This window comes from Radiomyces spectabilis (assembly GCF_025331425.1).
Source record: "Radiomyces spectabilis strain NRRL 2753 chromosome Unknown BYT42scaffold_15, whole genome shotgun sequence".
In the NCBI taxonomy this organism is placed as follows: domain Eukaryota; kingdom Fungi; phylum Mucoromycota; class Mucoromycetes; order Mucorales; family Radiomycetaceae; genus Radiomyces; species Radiomyces spectabilis.
Genome location: NW_026251940.1, coordinates 533,307 through 559,158, shown reverse-complemented (window position 1 = coordinate 559,158; position 25,852 = coordinate 533,307). Strand labels below are relative to the sequence as shown.

General features: G+C 42.0%; 10 protein-coding genes across 10 annotated transcripts; 6 read left to right on the top strand and 4 right to left on the bottom strand.

Moving 5' to 3' along the window:
- The first annotated feature begins 632 nt into the window (after positions 1–632).
- On the top strand, positions 633–3,215 carry BYT42DRAFT_586993 (RNA polymerase II transcription factor B subunit 2). The gene is made up of 13 exons (XM_051570129.1): positions 633–788; positions 849–953; positions 1,024–1,140; positions 1,207–1,398; positions 1,469–1,580; positions 1,642–1,710; positions 1,775–1,858; positions 1,928–2,117; positions 2,187–2,317; positions 2,381–2,428; positions 2,493–2,571; positions 2,626–2,746; positions 2,809–3,215. Exons 1-13 carry the CDS (start codon positions 679–681, stop codon positions 2,879–2,881), a joined length of 1,431 nt encoding a protein of 476 aa, XP_051419170.1. The 5' UTR covers positions 633–678; the 3' UTR covers positions 2,882–3,215.
- Positions 3,216–4,218: 1,003 nt separating this feature from the next.
- BYT42DRAFT_586992 (GPR1/FUN34/yaaH family-domain-containing protein) lies at positions 4,219–5,075 on the top strand. The gene has a single exon (XM_051570128.1). The coding sequence runs from the start codon at positions 4,274–4,276 to the stop codon at positions 4,970–4,972; it is 699 nt and encodes a 232-aa protein (XP_051419169.1). The 5' UTR covers positions 4,219–4,273; the 3' UTR covers positions 4,973–5,075.
- An 884-nt stretch (positions 5,076–5,959) lies between these two features.
- BYT42DRAFT_539874 (homoserine kinase) lies at positions 5,960–7,479 on the top strand. The gene is made up of 3 exons (XM_051565531.1): positions 5,960–6,769; positions 6,866–6,985; positions 7,072–7,479. Exons 1-3 carry the CDS (start codon positions 6,071–6,073, stop codon positions 7,297–7,299), a joined length of 1,047 nt encoding a protein of 348 aa, XP_051419168.1. The 5' UTR covers positions 5,960–6,070; the 3' UTR covers positions 7,300–7,479.
- Positions 7,480–7,838: 359 nt separating this feature from the next.
- On the top strand, positions 7,839–8,897 carry BYT42DRAFT_522487 (uncharacterized protein). Its single transcript, XM_051565295.1, has 2 exons — positions 7,839–8,635; positions 8,709–8,897. The coding sequence occupies exons 1-2, from the start codon at positions 7,963–7,965 to the stop codon at positions 8,795–8,797; spliced, it is 762 nt and encodes a 253-aa protein (XP_051419167.1). The 5' UTR covers positions 7,839–7,962; the 3' UTR covers positions 8,798–8,897.
- Positions 8,898–9,592: 695 nt separating this feature from the next.
- BYT42DRAFT_648659 (Sds3-like-domain-containing protein) lies at positions 9,593–12,573 on the top strand. Its single transcript, XM_051572744.1, has 9 exons — positions 9,593–10,614; positions 10,727–10,844; positions 10,924–10,979; positions 11,116–11,267; positions 11,351–11,450; positions 11,560–11,673; positions 11,792–11,877; positions 11,961–11,970; positions 12,055–12,573. The coding sequence occupies exons 1-9, from the start codon at positions 9,999–10,001 to the stop codon at positions 12,126–12,128; spliced, it is 1,326 nt and encodes a 441-aa protein (XP_051419166.1). The 5' UTR covers positions 9,593–9,998; the 3' UTR covers positions 12,129–12,573.
- Positions 12,574–12,585: 12 nt separating this feature from the next.
- BYT42DRAFT_586986 (uncharacterized protein) lies at positions 12,586–14,159 on the bottom strand. Its single transcript, XM_051570127.1, has 5 exons — positions 13,937–14,159; positions 13,573–13,852; positions 13,339–13,468; positions 12,869–13,169; positions 12,586–12,791 (listed from the first exon to the last, which is right to left on the bottom strand). Exons 1-5 carry the CDS (start codon positions 14,024–14,026, stop codon positions 12,714–12,716), a joined length of 879 nt encoding a protein of 292 aa, XP_051419165.1. The 5' UTR covers positions 14,027–14,159; the 3' UTR covers positions 12,586–12,713.
- Positions 14,160–15,409, bottom strand: BYT42DRAFT_586980 (uncharacterized protein). Its single transcript, XM_051570126.1, has 4 exons — positions 15,149–15,409; positions 14,982–15,081; positions 14,673–14,833; positions 14,160–14,596 (listed from the first exon to the last, which is right to left on the bottom strand). Exons 1-4 carry the CDS (start codon positions 15,236–15,238, stop codon positions 14,483–14,485), a joined length of 465 nt encoding a protein of 154 aa, XP_051419164.1. The 5' UTR covers positions 15,239–15,409; the 3' UTR covers positions 14,160–14,482.
- Positions 15,410–16,171: 762 nt separating this feature from the next.
- On the bottom strand, positions 16,172–17,380 carry BYT42DRAFT_134059 (uncharacterized protein). Its single transcript, XM_051562210.1, has 4 exons — positions 16,967–17,380; positions 16,770–16,907; positions 16,626–16,709; positions 16,172–16,556 (listed from the first exon to the last, which is right to left on the bottom strand). The coding sequence occupies exons 1-4, from the start codon at positions 17,151–17,153 to the stop codon at positions 16,486–16,488; spliced, it is 480 nt and encodes a 159-aa protein (XP_051419163.1). The 5' UTR covers positions 17,154–17,380; the 3' UTR covers positions 16,172–16,485.
- Positions 17,381–17,450: 70 nt separating this feature from the next.
- Positions 17,451–18,452, bottom strand: BYT42DRAFT_586977 (uncharacterized protein). Its single transcript, XM_051570125.1, has one exon. The coding sequence runs from the start codon at positions 18,319–18,321 to the stop codon at positions 17,608–17,610; it is 714 nt and encodes a 237-aa protein (XP_051419162.1). The 5' UTR covers positions 18,322–18,452; the 3' UTR covers positions 17,451–17,607.
- A 2,379-nt stretch (positions 18,453–20,831) lies between these two features.
- BYT42DRAFT_522477 (nucleotide-diphospho-sugar transferase) lies at positions 20,832–22,972 on the top strand (the record flags this gene model as incomplete). Its single annotated transcript, XM_051565294.1, has 10 exons — positions 20,832–20,923; positions 20,986–21,095; positions 21,165–21,322; positions 21,388–21,523; positions 21,604–21,709; positions 21,781–21,962; positions 22,022–22,224; positions 22,304–22,518; positions 22,580–22,683; positions 22,786–22,972. The coding sequence occupies 10 exons, from the start codon at positions 20,832–20,834 to the stop codon at positions 22,833–22,835; spliced, it is 1,356 nt and encodes a 451-aa protein (XP_051419161.1). The 3' UTR covers positions 22,836–22,972.
- Positions 22,973–25,852: the final 2,880 nt, after the last annotated feature.

Below are 25,852 nucleotides of genomic sequence, written 5' to 3'. Positions count from 1 at the left end.
ACATGCATGGTGAGACATTGACATATTGCATGTGGCAACTGCCAAAGCTGCAAAATTAACTTTATCCTCCTGTGATTCTGAATATGGCCTATTGACGCCTATTTAGCAAGTAGGTGTACAAGAAATATCTGTCAATAGAATTATAGCTGACTAAAATGATAGTAGAACTATTAGCTGCAAAAATAGCATCGATCAATGGCCGTGGAGACCTTATTTTACAGTAAAAAAGGTAACTTATCACTGGCATTTTTTTTTTTCAAAAAAGGACAAAATCAATGCTTGTTTTTACAAGATAGGTTACAGAGACTGCAAAAGAAAAACAATGAATTACCTTACCCTACCTTACGTTGGTATCTTTTTGTTAGTTAATTTTATCACTTTCAGTGCATGGTTGACAGTATTGAGAGGATTGTATAAAGATATTTTCTTTTGTCAAGTCTACATAGCAAACACTATATCCCTTTTACTTTGAAATAAATAGTATTAGCTTCATGGTCCGAGATATTTAGGGACGCTCTCACTATGGAAAGCTCTGTGAAGTGAAAGCTCTGAACCAAAGCGGTCTGAACCGAAGCGGAGCTCAACCAAAGTCACGTGCTCACGTAGACAAGCTCTTTCGACTTGCCTAATTTGCGGGAATCATTGGCAGGCCAAACCCACTGACCGAATTCGCCCCTCATGTCGGTCGATAACTTCAAAACCAATATCTATGATTACCTCCAAACGTTACCCACATTTACTTTTATGCGGCTGTTCGAAAAGCCGGCCACTTGTTTGGCCATTTTCCGGTAGGAGATCCGCTGCGCCTCTGAAGTGCGATCATCCACTGAATCGGAAGGGACGATCAGACTGTTGCCAAGCATAGGCAGACAAATGGTCATGTCCTTACTCTATATAGATTCACCTATCCTTATCAAGGACATTAACAGCTGGGTCAATAAGGATGGACAACGGTAAACGACTAATTCACTTTCGGTTTCACATAAAAAAACCACGGCCTCAAACAGCCTTGATTGCTCATAGAAAGCTCGCCGAGGCTCTGCACAAACTGACAAGGCTGCGCATTCTCAAGGAAAATGAGCACGATATTGTCATGAATGACATGTTTCGACAAGAATTTCGAAATGCACTAACGGGAGGGTAAAGACAATCAATAGAGACTTCTTTTTTGGTTTCAGGCACCCTTACTCACGGTTTACTTGATAGTGGGACACAACAGTCGTTTGGTCTTCCTTGCACTACCCCCGATAAGCATCCCGTTGATATCGCTTTTCTTGATCAATATGCCAATCAGCAGTGGGAAGCTATTCTGCATTACATGGTCGGCACATCACTCACGAAAAAGCCAAGTCGGGGTGTCCTCAATCTACTGGAACGAAGTCAACTGATGCAAAACAGGTAACAATGGATCATTCAGCAAGTGAACGATATCCATTTTCTCGGCTGACATGGATATTACGTGAACAAGTCCCGACAACGAGGGTCAATTGCAGATTACCAACAAAGGCTTTCAGTTTCTGTTACAAGATGTTAATACACAAGTATGGGCGTTTCTTCTTCAGTACCTAGATATGGCCGAGGTAAACTTTTTGATAAATCAGCATACATCATTGAATCTTAACTTAATCATCATTTTATCAGATGCTTCAAATGGATCTCGTCGAAGTCTTGAATTTCCTATTTCAGCTGGGATCATTGGAATTGGGAGAGGTAAGCCATCGTGCAACCAATTAGTAGATAGGGAATCGGTGACTGAGGGCTGAGGTTACCATAGAATTATTCGGTAGAAACTTTGACGCAAACACAACAACAAATGTTGGAGGATTTACGAGATTATGGCATTGTATACCAGCGAAAGGTAATCAAAAAATGACATGTTGCTCTGTCGCCAACCTCCTGAGAATTTACTTGGCCAAAATTTCTTTAGAGAGGATCTCGACGATATTACCCTACAAGACTCGCTACCACTTTAACTTCGGGCAATGCGGCTCTGGCGACTAAGTTGCCGAAAACGAGCTCTGCGGTCGAAGGCGGCAAAGCGCCAGCTACAGATGAAGAGGAAGGAGATCAGGGCTTTGTTATTCTTGAAACAAATTATAGAGTTTATGCATATACAGGTGAGCATCGCAGTAATGGGGTTTTGACCGGCGTGAAAGATTTTTTACTAATCTGCTAATTTGGATTAGAATCACCACTACAGATTGCTGTATTAAACTTATTCGTTCATTTGCAATCACGCTTTCAAAACATGGTCGCGGGGTTAATTACACGTGACAGTGTCCGTAACGCATTATTGAAAGGCATCACGGCAGATCAAGTAGGGTTGAAATGCATACAGAGCGTAGAAACGCCAGTCTTACCGTGTATTGTCTGATATTAGATCATTTCATATATGCAAACACATGCGCATCCGCAGATGAGGAAAAAGGTAATATATCTCTGAAGGACTAACATTTGGGAGCTATTCATTCATACCATGGTCTGTTGTGTAGACACCTATTTTGCCATTAACGGTGGTAGATCAAATACGACTGTGGGAAATGGAGAGAAACCGCTTAAAAGCGACTCCAGGTATGCTTGAATATTAGAACACCTACTTTATCACCAGTACTAACATTGATATAGCCTATTTATATCACGAGTTCAACGTGCAAGCCGATTTTGATGCTGCCGAGAAGCATGCTCGCGATCTTGGAGTGCTTCTTTGGTCTAATCAGAAGAAACGAACGATGGTTATTACTCAAGGGTACGTTGATCTTTGGATTTTGGCTTGGACAAAAAATCGTAAATTGATGTATCCGCGAATAGGGGACATGAGAGTGTAAAGGGCTTTGTTAAACGACGCCTGAAAGGCGGTGGTGGTGATGATGCTCATCGGTAATTATGCGATATGAATCAAGCTTGAACCCGATGAACCACATTTTGTATATAAAACATCCATTTCATGTTATACATTATGCAAGACCCCCATTTGAGTTACAAATAAGGATCCATGCCTCTTGGTGATCTCTTTTGCATAAAGTATCGCAAAAGCAGGGATCATCCACAAATGCGCGTTCGATGAAATGTCCTGCAGCAGAGGATTACAGATGCATATATTTACCATGTAGTTGAAGTAGAAAACGGACGTTTTGACACTTGATCTTTTTTTTTCCTGTTTGGTTTATTACAAGGCAAACACAGCATAAGAACACAAGCTGTTGCGTATTATTGGCCTCCGCAACTTGTGCATGATATTTTCTTTGAGGCGCTGTAATTCCGATAACTGGTCCACCAATGATTAATCCAATGAACACAACCATCCTTGTTTTAGGGAGAAAGATAGGAAGCAAATGGAAAGAACGCGGTGAATAACGGGCCGAATTTCTGCGCAAAGCTGTTGAGTTCTCTTTTTTGTTTTGGATAAGTCCTCCAAACAGACGCGGCTCAATGGCCCCTGTCCGCGTCAATGGGATTGCCTATCGGAAAGTCGGTTCGAACAATGGGAAAACCACACCATTTTCAACCGTTGGATGAGAAAAAAGATGCGTTTGAACAGTCGCGCTTCATGGCTTCTAGGAAGTAACAAGAAAAAGATTCGCAGGCTGCCCTATTTAGGATGCTAGAACCCTTGAAATGGTATTTATGATGACAAATACAGAATGTCGAAATTGCCTTTTCAGATTTTTCGATAGGGTTAGTATTACCGTTGACAGGTTGAACAAAGCATGGTTACCAATGAATTTGCTATTGCTCCAAGCAACCGCTTTAGTTTCCCCACAATCCAACTCCCACCACACTATCCCCGGGTAACGCTGCTTTTATCAAATGTGGCGGAGTCTCTGGCTGAAAGGCTTTCCTAAGTCAACCCAAGCTTGACGAATCATTTGAATGTACCAAAACATTTGATGCAGTTTAATTGTGTCAAGTCATTATGACCTACCATACCCCATTCGACGGGTGATCAATGGATCAAATCAGATCAATTTGTTTTCTCAGATCCTGTGTTTTGTATCAAGCGATGTTTCCGCAGTGACAATTTCTTTTCTCTTATGGGAAAAAAAAACGGTGATTTGCCTGATATAGAGAAGATCTTAACGTGGGGTATTGTAACCAGTAGTGCTATTGTCCGAACGTATGGAACAAGTGGAAGGTAAATGATAAAAGAAACGTGATCTTGTGAAATTATGCAATGATCGAAGAGGAAGACAGTTCATGGTATATAAGGAAACAGATCCACTGTATACCACTCTATCTTATCCTTCATCTAAACAATCGGACACCACGTTTCATCATGTCTGCCGCAGAAAAAATTACCGTCTCGCACAATGAGTCTTTGGCGCTCAATATGACCGAAACCTTTGATGACAGCAAAGGCAAAACTCAGCCTCCGCCAAATCACTCGAGTTCTATGCCACCGAGAAAATTCATTGAACCAGCCGCCATCGGCTTTTCCGCGTTTGCCTTGTGCTCTTTTGTGCTAGGGCTTTATAACTCTGGCTTGGTGACCCATCTACCGCAGGTGGCTATTGGCGTGAGCTTTGGCGCCGGAGCCGTGGGGCAATTTATCGCGGCCATTTGCGAAATTTATCTTGGCAATACCTATAGTGCTACTACATTTTTGACGTACTCTGGCTTTTTCTTCACTTATGGTATCATGTTTATGCCCAGTTCCGGATTCATGTCAGCTGCTATGGAAGCAGGTGGATTGGCGGAACTTGAACGATGCATGGGTCTTGTTATGGCTGGGTATGCCATTGTGTCCTTTCTTTTCTTCCTTGGAACGTTCCGACAGCCTTGGTTGGTTCGACTCGTATTGCTTCAGGTCTTTCTTACCTTTTTCTTTGGTGCATTGGGTGCCTTTACTGGTGTCGCGGGACTCACCAAAGCCGGAGGCTGGCTGTCTTTCACCTTGGCAGTTACTGCATGGTACATAATGTGTGCTATTCTCTATCAAGACAACACCACATTTATCAAGCTTCCTTTCTTTTAAATAATAATTTTTTCTTTTATATAAAACCATTGATAACCATGTTTCCCTTAAAGCTGTAACTTGCTCCCCTTTTGCCTCTATAACATATTTGCTTTCTTTTCCATCCGTAATATTTCCAGTGAAAATTATATTTATACATACATACAATTACTTTTGGAGATCTAAAATGCAAGGTGGCTAAAAATAAGAGTCATGTCTTTGAGTGTACTCCATTAGGTTGCACAATTTTGACATCAAGACTGCGGTCATGTTAAAAGTACGAGTATTAGCATGCTTGATTATAGCAGTACGGCTTACAACAAGCTGCTTTTTTTGAGGCACCACTGCTGTGATATCATTCATTCTAACGAAGACCTAGTATTTTCTATGAATAGCTGTAGTCTTGCGTGGTAAAACCAGGGTGTTTGATGATTGCTAACCCATGAAGAATATTCTCACTCACAAGGATTACGTGAAAAGCTACCACCATATGGGTACATGATCCATGAAGCATTCTGCGTTCAAAGACCCCAGCATTTGAGATAATCGATGATAGCAGCTATAGGATAGTCAGTGACAAAGATGAACAAAAAGGAAACAATAGAAACAATTTATACTTTAAGACGTCACGAGGTCGGTTCGACCCGCGAATATCCGTAGAAAGTATCTCAGACAGATACATATGGTTTTGTATGACGAGGGTTGAAGTCTTGCTAGCGTTTTTGGATCAAACCATAGTTTTGCAACAAATTATTGCCATGACTAACAAATTGAACAATGATAATTTCAAGTTTATACGATCATATATTAACATGTGAGGATGGTTGTAAATACCTGTTCCTGAAAGATCAGCGATTCTAAGGATGGAAGGATAAAGGCCCATGAAGATCGCAAGTTTTGAGCCAATGATATGCAAGCATCTTGACTCGGTAAGTGAGGCACACAAACTTACTCATAAGCAAGTCACAAAGGTTAACTCATCTTGGTTTTTTTTTTTCTGGTCGCCGTGTTCGACAAGTTTTAGGTGAATTTTTGGGTTGCACTCGTTATCGTCCTCTTATCACTTGGTAAACCTTCCTTCCACGCTTTTTTGATCACCAAGTTCCCACCCACCACATCATGTCTGCGTTGAATGCCCCACGAAAATTTCGCATCACCGCACCCTGTTCGACGGCGAACATTGGACCAGGGTTCGATGTGCTGGGCATTTCACTGTCCATGTACTTGAGCTTAGACGTTGAAATCGGTGCACAACAGGATGCTCCATTTGTTATGACCTATTCGGGCGAAGGCGCTAAGGATGTTCCACTTACTCCAGAGCATAACTTGATTACGAAGACCGCTCTTTATGTCCTCTCGGCGAATGGGATCAAGCAGTTACCGCAACCTTTGAAAATTCATGTGCAGAACCCTATCCCGCTTGGTCGAGGACTCGGATCGTCTGGTGCAGCTGTCGTTGCTGGTGTCTTGTTGGGCAATGCATTGGGACAGCTCAAGTTGGGCAAAGATCGGTTATTGGATTATTGTTTGATGATTGAACGTCATCCCGATAACGTTGCAGCGGCATTGATGGGCGGTTTCGTCGCTTCTTATTTGCGTGAATTGGATCCCGAAGATGTCAAGGGCGTTCCTGCGTCGGAATCTTTACTCGACATTACCCCTTCGCAAGATGTGCCTCAACCTCCTTCAGGCATCGGTCATTTTGTGAGACTCAATTGGGCCAATGAAATCAAAGCAATTGCCATTGTGCCTCAATTTGAAGTGGCCACCGTCAAAGCCAGGTCAGTGTTGCCGCAGACTTACGATCGTGCAGATATGGTAAGTTGAACGAATTGAATTCGGATCAAAAGTGGTAGCCTCACCCAAACCCATCTTTGAAAAAAAAAAAAAAAAAAAAAAAAAAAAAACCACTAGATTTTCAACTTCCAGCGTCTTGCAGTATTGACAACCGCATTGGGCCGTTCACCTCCGGATGCCGATCTTATCTACAATGCAATGCAAGATAAGGTTCATCAACCTTATCGCAAAACTTTGGTACGTGCTTCTACACACATATTGACACTATGAAAAAGGATATGGATGGGATGGGAGACAAAGATCACTGACGAAGCTCGCCTTAGATTCCTGGTCTTCCTGAAATTTTGTCAACCATCACACCTGCAAAGTACGATGGCTTGCTCGGTATTTGCTTGTCTGGTGCCGGTCCTACCATCTTGGCCCTTGCAACCCACAATTTTGAAGCCATTGCCGAAGCTGCCCGTGCGGTCTTTGCGGAACATGGTATCAAGGATAGCTTCTACCGAGTTTTGGATGTAGATACTGAAGGAGCCAACGAGAAAGAACTGTAAACTTGACTGGTCCCGCATCAACGGCATACCCTCGTTTCTCATCTTGCGTATACTAGATTTCTGTAAGAACTAATATAGAATGTGTGTACAATTTAATTTCACAGTACATCCAATGGTATTTTACAAAATCAACTTTGTTGAAATTTCAAGTTACTCGGAAAGTGCCCAAGTAGAGGAAGGAACCCAGTGGAAAAAGTACATGAGAAAGAAGATGGCCTCATTGGATAAAAGAGACCCACTGTCCTCTGCTTTTTCAGTAATCCTGTTTTCACCGTACTCGGGGGGCCGCCGACACGGGCTTGTACATTTTATAAACTATAGATCATATATCTTTCCTAACTGAGAGATGGGGCAAAAGTTTCATATACTACGAGAACAAAACGTTTTCGACGTGCATGTTATATATGGAGCTGTCTAAATTGTTGACACTTGTAGTGTCCTTGATTATACGTACGATAATGTATAATAATCAACCGACGAATAACTGCCTTGTTTAACGAAGCCGTGACAAAGAACTACTGAGAATACCTAGTGCAAGACGAGGCTACAGGTATGACATCATTCGCAGTCACACGAATTTTTGATTGATTAAATGGCACACTCTTGAGAAAAAAAATAGCAGGACTGAAAAAAGCGGTTGTCTATATCCTATTCCAATTTACCATGAACGCAGAGGAAGCCGAATCGTATCAGTTCCAGTTAGACCAGATAGAGTTTGCTCTTTCAAAAGATCCCGAAAATGAAGAGTTGAAGAAACTAAGAACTGATTTGAAGGAATTGATTGCGCTGACGCAACAGTTTGACATTGCGCAATCCAGCAGCAAGAAGGACAAGAAGTCGCCCGCAACGCCTTCGACTCCCACCTCCGCCTCGACATCAACGCCTACAACACAGACCCAATCGCCGGTGACTTCGAAATCAGCATTAGCGTCACATCAGTTTGCGGTTGGCCAAGAAGTGTTGGCGAAATGGTCAGGTGATGGACAGTTCTATCGTGCTACAATTACCGCTATTGGTGGTGCAGATCAAGTGTTCTCAGTTGTGTTTCGTGGTTATAAGGAAAGCGAAGTTGTGAAAGCGGAAGATGTACAATTACTGGAGAAGGATAAAAAACGACCAGGTATCTTTGAAGATGTGGTGGCGCCACCAAAGAAGAAGAAGGCGAAAAAGGACAAGCCCTCTGGCCCTAAAAAGGTATCGGAAGCGGAAGTCAAAAAGAATGCTTGGTTGAATTTTGCATCAAAATCAGACAAGAGTAAAACCAAGAAGAAAATGGCGGCGACTCCCATTAACAAGAAGAGCATTTTTAAAACTCCCGATAATCCCGAAGGCAAAGGTAAGTTGAAGCTGAGGTATAAAAATAATGGATAAACCCAGGCTTACTCGTTATCTGGTATTTTTTTATACAGTCGGTGTCATTGGTAGTGGTCGCGGAATGACGGGATTTCAACGACGTGGCAAACACGTTTATACCGGAGGAGAAAACGATGAAGATTAGGATTAAAAAGATCAAGGCTGCTTTTCTCACTTAATCTTTGTTATCCTCTTTTCTAATGGCAGGATGTAAGCTTAGAAAACCACGAAAAAAAAGAGAGAGAAAAAAAAGAAAGGAAAAGATCGAGATTTCGAGTGCCTGATCAGGTCGGTGCCGTTTTAACAATAGATTCAAAGCAACAACAACCTCATATTATTTGTCATTTTTTTTCCACCCCTTTTTTTTCGATCATCCACTGTACCATGTCTTTTATCTTTACCTTTTTGTTTTTCTTTGCATAATATGAATTTCTCATTCTTACCTGTAAGTGTCTCTTTTTATCGTTTTGATCATTGAATTTACAACGTCCACCCAAAGGGAGGAGAAACAGGAGTGGCCCAAAAAAAGTAAGTAAAAGTTTGATGCCAAATCCAGTTCCCGATAAAGATTTGCCATAGTTTTAAACCGCGACGAGTGTTTTTATTTCAACGACATTTCTTTGTCCAAACATGAAGCATATCAAAGTCTTCCTCTTATTTATGTGGTGCATCATTCTTGTTACTTTTCAGGACTGGTGAGTAAATCACGAGTACAGTAGCTATTGTAACTGACCATGAATAATTGTCATGGAACAGAAGAAACGGTTGTGATGTGTTTTTGATATGTGTGATGAAGATGGGTCAAGCTCGGAGAAGGCCCCGCAATTACCTGAAATGGCTTGGACAATCCCATCTGGTCTCTTTTTTTTTTTTTTTTTTCCCTTCAAACATGCCACCCCCCGTCCCCCAATTTTTTTTTTTGGACTCTCTTTTTTTTTTTCCTTTCCTTTTTCTGGCAAATAAGGCATCAGAACGATCAATCCTTCATTCGCTCTTTTTTCTCTTCTTTTCTCTTTCTTTCTCTCCGCGCTAAACATCATCGGATTAAAGCCTTGGCTATTATCTTGTTTGATTGTGTAACTTTTGCGCGCGTTCCATCCTTTTTGCAAACAAATCTACTACCTCATCGTGGATTGACTTTGGGTTGTGGGTGTTTCTTACCTTTTCGTTGAAAAAATCTACGTGCTTGGTCCGTTCACTTTACTTTGTCACACAACAAGCACCCCCACAAACACATCTTATAAATATAAAGAACATCATAACAAAATCTCCACACCCACATTTCTACTTTCTCTTTTCCTGCCTTTTTTTCTTTTTTCCTTTTCTCTTACTTTTCTTCTTTCACTATGTTACCACAGTTTAATTATATTGTTGCGCAAGCTGGAGCGGATTCACGACCTCCTCCTGTTTTGGGATCAGCATTACCACCATTAAGTTCCAAACCCTCACCTTTCAATTATCCGCCTCCTCCACCACCACCCGCATCTCATCACCATCATTCACTACCTCCCGCATCGCATGTAGAAGGCATCTCCGCTTCACAGCAGGAATATAGCTATGGACAACCTTATTATGCGCGACAATCGTCACCAGCATCGACATCGGCTCATACCATACTACCTCCTCCTCCACCGCCTCCACCGCCGCCATACTTATACCAGCATTCAGCAACGGCTCCTCTTCCACCGCCACCTCCGCAACCACCACAAACACCGGTAGCTCCGCCTATAGATTATTATCCTTCTGAACAACAGCAACAACAACAAATGCAACAACCACCACCACCACCGTTGGTCTCGTTCCGTCCACCTCCTCCTCACCGTTGGCAAGAATCCGTTGACACGCCACAGACATCGTGGTATACTCCGCAACCTTATTTTGAGCCTCCTCATCACACGGCATCCTCTGCCGCTTCGCCTTCCATGAATGGGTATCGCGATGCTTATACAAATCGGTGGCAAGGTAATAACATTTTTTCGTCATCCATGGAAAACATGATTCATGTTTGACGCACCCGTTCGTTTGTCTCTAAACTTCCCCTTGCGCCGATTTTTTTCCCTTTTTTGTCATACAGAAGATGAAGAGGCAGCTGTTGCCATGGCATTCAATGAGGACAAGATCAGACGGCGATTACGAGACTTCAACGATCTCATCACCTGGGTTGATAACGAGTTTTGGGAGCAAAGCGAAGAGTAAGTAGATTCAAGAAAAGCACACGCCCCCACTACCACGTGAGAGAAATCAACAACCTAATCCCTTTGTGTCGCTTAGCATTTATCGAGACAAATTACAGTCATTGCAGGAAGAACTGTCAAGTATACAAGATGGTATGTTTTGCAAGGCTCGATCCTTTGATCTGGCAAGGAGAAGGAGAGCAAGTCCCTATCCTTTCATGTTTCAACAAACATTAGGCTGATTGGTTCTGGTCTTTTTTTTTCATTTTTTATTTATCCGGTATAATAGGCACACATTCAGCATTCAAGGAAATTCTGGCGGATCTTGAATTGAAGCGGGATAAGGTGATCGCCGACGCGGAGTGTTTTATGGCGTATCAATTGTCATTCATGGAAAATCAGTATGAACAAGATATGACTGCATTAGAAGAAGAGTACGAGGTAAACAGATGATTTTTGTCAGAGATGGTTATTCCACTCGAACATCTCACCCTGTGGTTCAATTTTCTTGATTTGGCAAAAAGGGTCAACGTCACAACTTGCATGATATGTTGATGGCTGCCATTGAAGAGCGACGAAAACAGATCAAAGATGACAAAGACGAAGGATTTACAGATATACAGGGTAAGGTTTCAATCGACACGCTATCACAATTGGGGCACCCATCTCAAAATACCCTGGATTTTTTTTTTTTTTTGGCGCTCCTTTTTTTTATTTTTTTTTTATTTTTTAGATCTATTTAGTGAAGCCTATTCCAGAGCCACTAAACGCAATCTACGTCGACGTCATGTGGTCGATAAATTCAGTTCATCGCCATCACGACAAGATTCTCCACGGAGACGTCCAGGTAATATCGAATTCAAAGATGAAAAAAAAAATTTTTTTTTTCTGGACTTCTTTATTCTCAATGGTCCATCGGAAGTAAGAAAAAAAAGCGCTAATTTCATGTGTTTTTGGTTTATCAGCGAGAACGACTACTCCACATAATATTAATGCACAAATATCTTCACGAGAAGATGAAGAATTAGAAGCCGACTTTATGACAATGAAGGTAAGGGATTCACTACCCATCTCTTCATTTTGTTCCTCCGTGTTTGGGGCTTTGATACTTGCTGGTTCAATTTCAGTGAAAAGCAGTGGTTGGGTACGTCGCCAATGAATGATTCACTCACACTCAATTTCTTTGTGTTGTCGTTGTCGTTGTTGTTCCATTATTTTTTCGTCTTAGGGTGCACTTTCAGCAAGGAGAAATGGAAACACGACCACGTCAAGAAGGTGATCACAGATTTCCTAATTCGTTAATTGTTGAAAACGGGGTTCGATTGCTTTGTGTCACGGCAACTTTAATTTCGCGTTTGTATCAGAGATAATACACGTTTTCTATACACGAGTCTCAACCCTTGGTGGATACAGTATATTTATAAGACCTTTATCAAGCTTTCCCCCTCCCCATTGACATGAAATTTTCCTTCCATCCTCTTTGTGTCATCAGCATTCCAAAAACATTGTATCTGTGACGAGAAAGTGTAATGCAAGCCAAAAAGAAAAAAAAACCAGACAATTTGAAAGAAAAAGACAAAGGCACATTGGAATTGTGTAGAAAATAAAAAAACAAACGCAAGACCGAACCGTATCAATGTCGGAACCATAGAAATCAATGACCAAATACGAAAAAAAAGGGCTAATTGAAATGGTCATCGTCCATGGTATGATAACCCAAAGGTACCAAAAAAAAAAAAAAAAAAAAAAAAAAAACGAATTGAGGGTCCGGGTAAAACGGCAAATCGGTATATTGTCAATTCGATGCTTTTTGAACAAACACCAAGCAATGATACAGAAAACAGCATCGAAAGAACGAAAAAGAAAAGGTCAAGGATGGCGTGGGGTTTATGCATTCAGTAACGGTGTGCGTTCGCTGGAAATGCTGGGTCTTTTGCGACAGATATCAAACTTGCAAATGGGACACTGAAAAAAAAGGAAAGCGAGTTAGGATATAAAATGGTTGGTTTCCCTCTTTTATCGGTTGGGCTTTTTTTACTCACGAATTTTTTGTGTGACGTGAGCCATGCGTCGACGCACTCGGCATGGAACTCATGTTTACACGGCAAGGTGCGCAAGGTATCGTCGTCTACATAATCTTCTAAACAGATTGCACATTCTGCATGATCCGTGTCTCCCAATTTTTCGCGGCGGAATGATCGTAAAGGAAGTTTGGTCACAAAATCCGACGGTGCCAGCTCTTGCTTACGACGCTGTCGTTGACGCAGACGCCAAGTCAAATAAATACAAAGCATCATCACCGCTGGAGACAGTACCACCACCAGTAACATATCCAACAAGGGCCTAGCAATTGAGTTCAGAGAAGAAGAAGAAAAAAAAAAAAAGACGAATCCATTATAAGGACCATGGTCATTGAACAGAAATAAGCCAACTGGTTGGTTCTTTTTTTTTCGGTCGATCCCCTGGCGGTTTTTAATCGCCGACAATCAGCACCTGCAAACGGAGTGCTTACCAGGAAAGGATATCGTCCTTGACCATTCGAACCGCCATGGGTTCTTTGAACAGTTCAGATAGATGAAGTAGGGCTTGAAATTGATGCTGTGCGACGAATACACTGGGAATATGCACGTCAGAAGTGTCACCTGAGATTCGAATGTTAGTGGACTGAGAATATCATGCCATTCATGCCGGACCCAGTGTCCACTTGTAAAAAGAAAAAAAAAATTTTCTTCATATTCGTTTATACCTGGTGCGTACATCGTGACCCATCCATTATAGTGTCTATCGCCTACCACCACTGCCAAGGCTCCACTGGCTTGCATGGCGCGCACTTTATCCACAAACGAACACTCTCCTCGCTCAATCAAAGCAATCCAATTTCCGCAAGGCGGAGTCACGACCTCGCAACCATACCGGTCAGCTTCTGAGGATGGTGCCACCAAATAACCAGTCAAACCTCCTTCCTCTTCACTCAATAACCGAGGCCCAAACGCCGCTAGTCGGTCAATGTAGGTTTCATTTGTAGCCTGAATATTCAGATTGGGAGGGTGAGTGGGATCGGTTAACAATATAACGGCCCTTGCTCGAAGCATGGCTTGCACTGAACTCACCAGGACGGTAATGGCGGCATTCGCCTTTTGCCATTGAACTGACATGAAGCCCGACAACAATAACACTGTATAAACATTCCAGCGTACCATGTCAACTATTTGTATGTACAAAGCGTAATAAACGAAATAAAAAAGAATATAAAAAAAATGAAGATACAAGTGCGAGGAAGGAAAGAGAGAAAAAAAAAAGTCGATTGAATACCCAAAAAAAGTTGGTTCAAGAAAAGGATAAATGATGAAGGTGGAAAAAAAAATCAGGGAATTAAGCTTTTTTTTTTTCGTCAAGTTTTCCAAATATTCACATTCAAAAAATAATGCGATCTAACTAGGGATGGGTTTTTTTAGTGATGTTTTTACAGGCGCAAGTTGGATGAACAGTGCAATACATTGAACGGCATGAAAAAGTTACTACTGTATGCATAGTGCAATGAATGAAACCCGAAATACAAAGGGCAAACGAAAAACAAAAATATCAGATCTCTTTTCAGCATGACAGAGTCAGTGAGTCGGACGGAGCCTGTTTTTGGAATGCAAATCACACAGCTGTCACGCTGTTCGATCATCCAAACTGATATCCCTCATCGTTTGTGTCAGTACACTTATACATCGCCATCCATAGTTCTCTTCTCTTTCTACCAGCCTTGGCACATCCTGTTCACTCTATAAAAAAATGGAGATTGTATTATAAACAGTGCCGCCGCTCTTATCGTTGCAAGACTACCCATCACAAGCTTACCATACAAAATCCAGGATACGCTTTCAAATATAAAGCACCATTGGCGTACTCCCAGTGTCTCCGCTCTTTGGCTTCAGACACCGTCTTTTTGGTGTTATCTGAAAACCGTTTTTGTTGGAATATACATTCATTCTTACGACCAGCGTTCTTGACCGACATGACTAGAAAATTAGGTAAACATTTTTTTTATATGAATCACGGTCCAACGTACGATGACGATATCGAAGATGGTCAGACGATATTTTCCCGCCTTTCTTGTCTGACCCCTTTTTTCCCCTTTGACTCCTTTTTTATTGCAAGCGAGCTTACCGTATGCCGAATATTTGTTCACCAAAAATCCATCATCGTAAGTCCACAACTGACGCGGATCCTTGGCCAGAAATGGCCGTAACTCGATCCTCGCCTCTTTCTAAAGGGGCATCAAGGGTCAATGACGCTGTCAAGAGTTGCCTGAATCAGTGTTCCTGATCGAGTACCTCCACAGACAAAGTAACGGCGGTTAGACATTGGTGGTGATGTGTGGAAGATTGAATATAGAACCACCCCGATGGAAACTGTTCATTCATTTGCTTTGGTGGGGACGATGGTGCTTTTTCTCTTTTCCCAAACCATGCTGAGGTGCTCCATTTAAACACAGTCACATTTGCAGCCGTCGACTTCAGGGTCAATCGATGATCCAATGTGCATGAATCATGTGAGCAAGTCAATTGTTCCTATTTCAATTTGCACAAAGCACATACAAAATGAAAAGCTGAGGCAACAAATGGCCGAAATATTTGCATTTATTAAGCAATTTTATTTCGTTTTGCAGCATGGACTCAAAAAGTACTTTATTCAAGGAGGGATATTGCGAAAGCAATCTTGGTTAGTGGCGCCAAAAAAAAAAAAAAGCGCTATAATGGTTGCTGCTTTAACCGCTCCCCTAATATTATTGTTTTCTATGACGCTGATTTGTGTTCAATTTTCATGCCATCGCCTAATCCAGTTTGTTTGAAGAGTGTACACGAGATCCGATAACGGATTGGATGGTCACATGCATACATTTTTAAATTTGTTGTCCTTACTGAGAAAAAGAAAAAGGATGTAACCGAAGAAGATAACGGCATGCCTTTGATAATTGAATCATACGGAAAAGAACGGCAAGATATGCAAAAATTCAGTTCCCATGAAAAGGTTCAAGGTAGCATAGAAATGAAGGGAGCAATATCATTATACTGCAAGGAATTATTGAGCATCTGCAACGTTTAACAGTGGTTACACACACGCATTCACTGTTCAAGCGTACAGTAGTTGACTATAAAGGAAGGTGCACAATCATGGAAAAGGAACTTGGATTGAACGTCGTGACAGACAAAAGCTTTACCCTTGATTCTGGCGATCATGAGCAAATATGGGGACATGTCTGACACATAATCTTCCGCTGACGTCCAAATTTCTTCTTCCAGTCTCTGGGTCCCCAATTGCTTCTTGCGCACTCACCCAAAAAAATTGAAGTTAAGGTTGACTCCTGGGAAAGTTACTCTTCCGAGAGGAGAGGGTTTATTTACACTGGCATTGTAGCGCAATGAAAGAACAAAATCAGATTTCCTGTTTCCCAACAAGAAGAATCCTTCTCGGCGAAGCGGCAGTGATAATCCCTTCTAACCAATATTGCTAGGCTTAACACACAGAGGAACATCGCCAGTTGAAGTATTCATCTTTTATCAAGGAAGCAAGACCCATGAATCCATTTGCGTGACGAAAAAATGGGGTTTATATTTGGTGAAAGATAAGTATGAGTTGGAGATGCAATGCGTTAAAAATGTCTGTTGTCCTAGGCGTCCGCAATACGTTGAATCATGGCTTCGGATTTTTCCATGTTCTCCACGACGTTGAAATAATTGCCTTGAATCATCACATCAGCATGCATTGTCTTCCTTTTGTGGATGTGTCCAATTATGTTGACCCTCTTACCACTCTTCTCGGCTCTGGTTTGTTCTTCAAGGTACAATGCGCGGTCTCTTTCAATGGCTGCCTTTTGTATGCGAATGATGGTTCCTACATATGGACTTTAGTTTCACTTATTCAAAAGCTCACTCTGGCACTGTTTCCACTTACCAGCGACGTGAAGGATCCGGAAACTGCAGGGTATGGAATCTATTTGCTTCATGAAGAACATGGAGCTTATTAATAAATCGGTCAGTTCGCGAGGCACTCGTATGATGCCGGTACGCGTGGCAGGATTATACCACTTGACTATTCTCGGTTTGTTCAGTAGATCATTTCATAAAAGTTCCTGTTCAGCAATTGTTCACCTGTGGCACCCCATGCTGCTGCACTGCCAAATTCACCATAGTTGATTGCTATGGCTTGACGGATCGCGGTGTTGATGATATTTTCGGATATTTCAAACGATGTTTTCGGAAAGACGACTTTGCCATTGTCCACGACAGGATCCTCTACCACTTCAAATAGTACCCATCGCACCTTGAATCGTACCATGATTTGTTGCAATGGGATGGCCTGAACAATCGGTCAATCGTGACTATCAGTGCGAAAATTCAACGATTCTCGCCACAGAGGCAAATTTTTTTTCCTTTTATAGACACAACAATGGGGGAACTCTTTTGATGCCAAAAACCGTGGGACCCGGCACTCTTAATGATGGTCGCCACTAACCCGATTATTTGAAAGAGTGTAATTATTATCCAACCTCAGAGTCAAGTTCCAACAACATACCAAATCGGTTACAGAAAACACAGAAAGGGAGCCTTGCACGAAAAAAATAAGCAAACCGGTCTGAACTTTTTTGTTTAATAACAGCAAGCATGATTGAGGAGATATTTTTATTTGTGATGAATATTATTTTTGTGAATAAGATGTGAGGGATATGAGTTTAGGGACAATGAAAGTAAATAAATAAATAATGTTATGAAAGAAAAAAAAAGAAACCATATTACAGAAGCCATGGCGACAAGAACGCACGGCATCGTTCCACCGTAGCCACAGAAGAGGAGGTATGAGGGTTATACGAAGGCAACAATGGGTGAGTCATTTTTGACAAGGCAGAAATGTCCACGTATTGTCTCAAAGGACAGACACGAGCGGTGGAAGTGGTCGGTTCATTTTCGATTTCCGTCAGCAGTTGTTGTGGTAACAGACTTTCAGGATTGGGTAACATCAACATATCGTCTTCATCTTCTTCCGTGTCACTGTTCGACATGGAGTTTTCCGACACTGGCGATGGCGTGGTCATTTGGCGATTGACAGAGTTTGTTTTGTGACAAAGGACAGGCGACTTGGCAATACTGGTTTCTTCCTGATGTTTGAACATGCAACGACCGCCGTAAGGACAAGATCCAGTTTGCTGGAATGTTCGACACAGCTGCGTTTTGTATTTCGGATGACGTTCGACTTTACGAAGATCGCCCGGTCCATGAGCGTATTGGCATCGAGGTCCATACTTGCACTGACCTTTTTCCCGCCAATTACGACAAAGTTCGGTTTTGTACAGATTTCTGGATTTCTTTTCTTCATCCATCGAAGTGGATGACGAACTCGCGCTGCTGCTTTTCGAGTTTTTTCTACCGTTGGTTTCGGCAGGATCGTAAGTGTCGTCGCTTGCAGAGTCCACGATCTGGGACTGAGACGAAGCTATCGGTTGTACCATGGTTCGAGTGGCTTGGTGGTCGGTAAGAACTGTAATCGGAAAAGTAAAAAAGTAAAAGAATGAGCAAGTGTGTCACTAGGAATTTTTTGTTGCCAAAAGTTTACTTACTTTTATATCCAGCTTCTTCATCGGATTCCCATTTCCGAGACTGCGCCAATATTGTCGCATGATCATGAATGGATTGAAAGGCAGATGTTTCCAATTTCTGACTTTGAAACTCTGGTTTGTGATTGTTGAGTGATCGACGATAGGCGGTTTCTGACATGACTTTGTCGCTTGAAAGCCATGCTGCGCCATGCCCCGTTGAATAGTCGAGAGTATCGCGATTACTAATGCGCGTGTTTCCCTTTACAGATTCTGACTGTTTCATAGGAGAACTTGGACGATGAACGAACAATCCATGGGTTGTGACCTGAGGATTCAATGAATCAAAAAGAGCATCATGACGAAAAAGATATGACATTTGGGTAAAGTAAAAAGCAAAGAAACTATACAACAATAAGGGCAAGTTATAAACTAGGTTCAAAAATAAAGCGAGATAAAAAAAAAAAAATCTAGGTCGGGTTTGCGAGTCACGACTGATGGTGCGCCTTTTTTATTTTTATTTTGTTTTCCATTTTGCAGGTTGACCCCAACCAAAGGGGGACCCGGTGGCCCAACCCGAACAAAATTTTGACAGTCCCATCTGCATGTTGGTTGCCGCCTATTTGCTTTAATTCAATCCCAGCCATACAATGGTCGATCGTTGTCCCCATCCAAAAAATGAGGCATCCCAAAAAAAATTAGAGAAAAAAGAAAAACAAAAAGTTAATCAGGGCATACTACAGTGACACCCGACGGAAAAAGTCGAGCCGTGCATAATCGAAAAAATCACCATCAAGTTGGAAAGACTTGCATTGCGCCCCAATCCTATTGTGACCGAATGATGTTGCGTAGTCTTCTATGCTTACAAGAAAGCCTTGGTGACAGGTTGACAAGCCCTTTAATATTTCCCAGCCTTTTCTCATTCTATCCGTTTTTTCCTTTCATTTTTATGCTCTACCATGACGAAAACAATTTCAGATCTGATCGGTGCAAGCATATACTGTGTGATTATGCGTTGGTTGAACAAAAGTGTCGACCACATTTGAGTTCAAGCTCCTTTTGGTTCGGGCTTTGCATCCAGTCCGTTTTGCCTACGTGTTCGCTACAAATGCACATTGTCCTTGTTACACGTGTCATTGCAGCATTCGTTTTGGTGGATCCGTCTATATGAGTGAACCTTCTGGCAAATTCTCAAGGTTACTAACGCCCACGAGGGAATTGCGTCACAAGGATATTTCCAATATATCAGCTTAGCAAAGACCACATAATATTGATCTGGAAATAAAGCTGGACGCAAAATTCATTAAACCCACCTCATGTTGACGCCAAAGTTGTAAAAAAAAAAAAAAGCCAAACATAGAAACTTATTGTCTAAATCCGGTACATCATTACCTTGCTCTTTTATTTTGGTTCTATGATCCTCAACTCTCACATGTTTGCCCTGCAATTATTCATTAGCGAGGATCTTAACAAGTGAATCATTACTGACCGATATAACAGATATTTCAGTGTCATCATGCATGCTTCCAGCACGTTTCTTTACTTTCCAACCGCAAAATATTATGGCCGCATGTTTAACGCTCAGTTTGAAAGTGCTTCTTGGCAGGTAGGCTGAGGCATGCTTTCACGATTTCAACATCCTGCCATGAAGCTCAGCTCCTTTGTACAATAATGTTCCCAGCGTCCTATGAACTTTTTCTTATTGATACAATACAAAACAGCTAGTCACGATATGATATGATATGATATGATATACGGTAATACGTATGAAAAGAAAACAAGCTTGCTAATCAAATTTCTCAGCTTTATATTTTAAAAGTCCTTGCTGATAGCCTTGATTACTGCCAAGTTAACATCTTGAAAGATATGGCAAACTGGAATTGCATTCTCTTGCTTTGTGTGAGGATGCCGAGATTTACTGTGAAAAACGGCAGGACACATTGAAAGTTGTTTCACGAAAAGGAAGGCTGATAATAATTAAAAACGTCGTTCACCAAAAAGAGTATGCTCAGGAACATGCCAGGCTATTACAGTTCGACAATCAAAAACCAAGATATAACAGAAAAAGTTATGCTGGCCAAGAGACAGACCGGTCGTTGGAAGGAACGCCGGACTTGTCGTCAAGGAAGAAAGTAATGTTCAACAAATATATTGTACATATAGCGGTAAACTGTAATCAAAAAGAGAATGAAACTATCGTCAGCCTACATTTCAAATACTGTATAGGAAAGGAAAAGGTCAATCCACGAAAACAAAAAGATAGAGTAAAGTTTTAATGTAAAAAAAACCTAAAATTCGCCCTGCGAAACAAACTGTGGACCCAAAGGCGGACCGCTGTGACTACGTTTTTCATTTTTCGAAGTGAGAGACCATTTTCAATAAAACAAGCCAAACCCGATTCAACCCAAGGAACCCTTCATTAACCAATGCTGTTCGATAAAAATAAGCACCTTCGTATATCCGAATTCCAGGCCGTCGTCCTTGCTGGTTATGGTAGCAGTAATAGGTACCTTGAATCGTGCTTATGCCGATCTCCCGCTACTCGAGTTCAGACGTGTTTTTATTGACTTGTTGAACCAGACTGTATCCTGTGGCAGAAGACGATAATGTCCCCAAGGCATTGCTTCCTGTAGGCAACAAGCCAATCATCTCTTACACTTTGGACTGGCTTGAGAAAGCTGGAGTTCATGGTAAATTATTGACTGTTGGTCCACCTTGAGAGATCTTTATACGCTAATCGAAACGATGCATTGACTTAGATGCCATTGTGCTTATACAAGCATCCGGTAACGCACCACAAAAGTTATCAGCCTATCTCGCTCGCGGCTACACCGGCAATCTTCATTGCACGGTGGTGAGTGTCCCCGAAGACAGTGGAACCGCCGATGCCCTGCGATCGGTCAGCGATAAAATTGACGTACAGTATCAAACTCAAGTGTGGTTGTTTCGCCCCAGGTGACCCGACGCTCAATCCTTGTATAGAAAGATTTCATTGTCGTTCCTTGCGATCTCTTGACGGAATTAAATCCTCGCGAATTATTGGATCTTCACCGTGTACGAAACCCAACCGTCACCGCATTATTCTACGCACCCAGTACATCCGAAGCAAACGCAGATGGTACGAAAAAAAAAAAGCCACAGCATCAATCGCGTTTGAACAGCTCAGTCTGACTTGATCCCTCTTCCTTCCTCCATTAGACTTACTGCCCTATGTGGGAATCGATCCCACACGCCAGGCCTTGGTCTACAAAGCGGCGCGTGCTGATGACGAAGATTTTTCGATACGCATGTCCCTGTTGCACAAGTAAGTCCTTTTTGCTTACAGTGATAGAGTGGCCCATTGGATGACTCACGTTTCTCCTTTTTCTTACAAAGGTTTGCTCGTGTGCAAGTTCATACAGACCTACAAGATGCTCACCTGTACATTTTCAAGAAATGGGTTCTTGATATGGTGGTAGATAAGGAAAACATTTCCAGTATTTCTGAAGATTTGATACCGATGCTGGTCAAATGCCAATACCAAAAGAAGTTGGTGGACCGCGAATCTGTGGATACATGTAAGTACTGTAAAAGTGATGTGAATTCATGCCACTTGCTTACAGAGTGTCCCACGTAGATGCCGCTAAAGCCCCCAATCTGCTCGCCACTGCATTATCGCTATCAACCACCCTGTCGGATGTAACAGACGATGATTTATCTGCTTTTGATCCCATGCAGCCTCACTTCAAGAGTCCCGTGACCACTCACGTTTACGTCTACCGTGGTGGCTTCTGCGGACGTGGTAATACAATTGCAAGCTACAGTGAGCTTAATCGTCATGTAAGTCCAAAATTAACAGGGAGCTTGCGGAGGTTTTGTTGGTTCAGTTTGGCTTATCAATTTTTCAAAACCGGGACAGGCCACCAAGCAAGGTGCATCAGTGATGCGTGTTCCCCAAAGTGCCGAAGTGGCTCCCAAGACACAAGTGGGCAACGATTCGATTATTGGCGAATACACAAAGATTGATGAGCGTTCCTCAGTGAAGAAATCGTGTGTTGGCGCTCATTGCGTCATTGGTAAAAACGTCAAGGTTGCCAACTCGGTTATCATGGATCATGTGGTGATTGGCGACAAGTAAGTGTTGTCGATGAGGACTGAGTGGAATAATGATATTGATGCTGTGGACCTGTTTTAGTGCCAAGGTCGATGGTTGTGTGATCTGTAACAATGCCAAGGTCCTCGAGAAATCCTCGCTCAAAGACTGTGAAGTCGCTGGCGAATACATCGTTGAAAAAGAAAGTAAGTGTGATGCTTTTAGCGTCATAAAAAAATCAATGAGCAATACCGTGTGTTCTTTTTTTGTCACTGGCAAATGTCTGACAATGATATTTTCCTTTGTAGGTCAAATCAAGGGCGAAAAATTAGTGGCATTTAGAGAGGCCATTGAGTAAAACCCGTTCGTATACATTTATCATCCCCACCGCATTCATTTTTTTTTTAAATAATACTGCAATCTGAAATCGGCTGAAATCATCTAGCAATCAAGCCCCAAAGGGGAAAAAAAATTGATTTCATGTCTGTAGTTCTTTGTGGCAACTCAGAAGATGGACCTTCAACTGCATAGATGACGTGGTTATCAAGGCCATAAGCGGTTTCTACGATGTTATCCTCAAGTAGTATGTTATGTTTTGATCGTCGAATGATCATAAATAACAAGGTGCAAAAACAGCAGATAAAATGTCAAAAAAGTTGTAGTGGTTTATTTTTGGGCCAGTCAACCCTCCTTTCAGATTTTTCTTCGCTACTGGGTTCACTGGCAGCAATGAAAGGTGACCAAAAAGATCGTTTAACTAGGGGACGAGTTTTCTGTTCTTTCGTAGAAAATCCTACGTCTTGAATAATAACCGAGACGTAAGTGGACGACGACCGGGCGGCGCTTCTGGGCGAGCGAGCTTTTCCATCGTTTTGCCCCAGTGACGCGGCTCCGTAGCTAGCTTCACGTTCTCAGCAAGATGTTGACCCGTAGCGTTTTGTCGCCCCTTATCGTCGCACATTCCAGCTTCAGCATCGAGCCAATGAAGCCATGGATTTTGGCTGGAAGATGGGTCGACAACTTCAAAAGTAAGCAACCTTTATCAAAGGAATGGTTTGAATATTATTGCTTACCTGCCGCATGAGCAGCTTTCAATCCAAAGTACTTATGACCATTCAGCGAGATGCTGAAGAAAACTTGGCCAACCCGCCCACGAAACGCTGAGATAGGCTTTGCGGGATAAAAAAAGGTCCGAATTTTTAGCGTGGTCAGCGTCCAGAAGAGTGAATGTGTTCAGGAGACAAAAAATTGTCACAGTTCCAGCCAGTCATTGTGGCACAAGTGTTTTGTTGACAACAAACAATCCAAAGCTTCGCAAAACACTAAATTTTTCATCTACGAAACGCCATCATATTCGTGCTATACTTTTTGATCCTTGGCATCATCGTACCATGAGATACCGTGTGTCTGATGGATGCGTAGGATTGTTTGTTTCAATTCATCCATGCTATACCAGGACAGCAAGGACTTTTTTTCTCAATTTCTTTGCAATAGCTAGAGGATCTCTATCCTAGCGCAGTGTACGCGTATACCAGCAATCCCAACGATGCACTACCCTCGCATCCTCGACAGCAAGCAAGGTGCACAAATACGTAGAAGGTTATCTTGCGTCAGGAAATAAATTTCAAGAATACCATCTTTGAGAATTGTTGGCACGGTTCGGATATTCCCCCCCCCACTGCGTTACGCAAACAAAGCTCCTGATCCTCTGAGGAAAGGATCGATATCCTGATCAGAAGCACGCCTTTAGCAAGCTCAAACTTCAGAAACCGGATTCAAAATCAAGATGGGGCCACTGATTTGAGTATGAGACGTACGGTTCAAGCTTACATCCAATCAAGTTATCGTCGCCATTTTCATACTGTATTGCTCTTGAAAGTTTACGAAAGGCCCTGTACCCGAGATTCAAATCTCACTGACGCACTTCTTCGCTAAACCACCTGTTTTTTACTTTCTGCGTTTGCTGTCAGCAAGGTAAAGTTTCAAAGTTAATCATTTTCTTGTGAATAGAAACCTATGAAAATGCGTAAGACTGATGAAACACGAAATCCTACAACGCAGTCGGCCCACATCACTTTATTACAAAGCTCCCGTGACTTTATATCATACTCTCTCGATCCTCTATCTCGTTACGTTGAAAGTATTAGTCGCCACTCTATGTAAGAATCACCTCGGAAACTACGAAAATTGATTCCTGAATCGAACTTAATCTTAAATCCATTTGATAACTTATATGCATCAGATAATGTATAACAAGCCGTACACCCGCTGTGCAATGGATGCCACCTGCTACTGGATGCCGCACTCTTACATTGAGCGACATTCGTCAGACAAAAGCCTAACGCAATACGGCATAACCTGGGCGAGACTCTTGATGGAACTTTGGTATATTAATGTCAATACTCTGGCATACCATGAAACACTTTTAATGAACAAAGCAGCACTTATTGACCCCCTCCGTTCTGTCCCGCCCAAGGTTATGATAGATCTACAAAGATGTGTGGGAATGTTGGGTATTTAAAAAAAATGAGTTAGTAAGCTCTTTGGTTGATTCAAATTTCGTTGAGATATTTTACCTTTGATGTTTGATGCAGCAGATACCGAGGGCTTCCCGACCGAAATAAAGAAAGGATACAAATATAAAAAAAAAGTAAATACAATAGGTGCGTCTGTAAAAACCCCCTAAAAACCCTGTGGGAAAAAAAAGGAGGAAAAGACTGCAAGAAGACTATTCACTAAAATACAAAATACATACTACAACCACAAAATAAAATGGTCGGGAAGAAATATCGAAGGCGATACCACGGGCAGCAATCCATATGAGAGGAACCTGGGGAGGACGCGTCAGCGTTTCCCGATGAGAAAGAGAGCCACACGACCGAAGATGTCCTTTGACGACAAAAACCGGATTGGCCACAATCTGGTGCCCGAACAAAGTAGAAAGGTTTTGGAGGGATGGATGGCTTGAATGGCTTGCCAGGCAAAAGAAAACCGGAGAGAAAACCAAAAGCTAAAGACAGAATAGAGAAAAAGGACAGGTAAATTTTTTCTTGTCGAAAAACGGATAGTCGTATCACACAAAAGGTACCTTTTTTCATAATAATCGAATCGACCGGATCAGATACACGCCATAGTCTGGATGATGGATGATGGATGCAATGATAGTGAGGGATTTCCAGGCAAACAGAAGAGATGCAAAACTAAAGAAGAAGAAAAAATTCGGACAAAAATATGTGATTTTCCATGGATGAAACATTAGTCACCTCACTGATGCATGAATGATGAGCTACACAGATCGAAGCATATCTGCTCCATGTATCATTCGATTACTGAAGAGAATGAAAGGGCATATACAGTATAAATGACAGATAACCC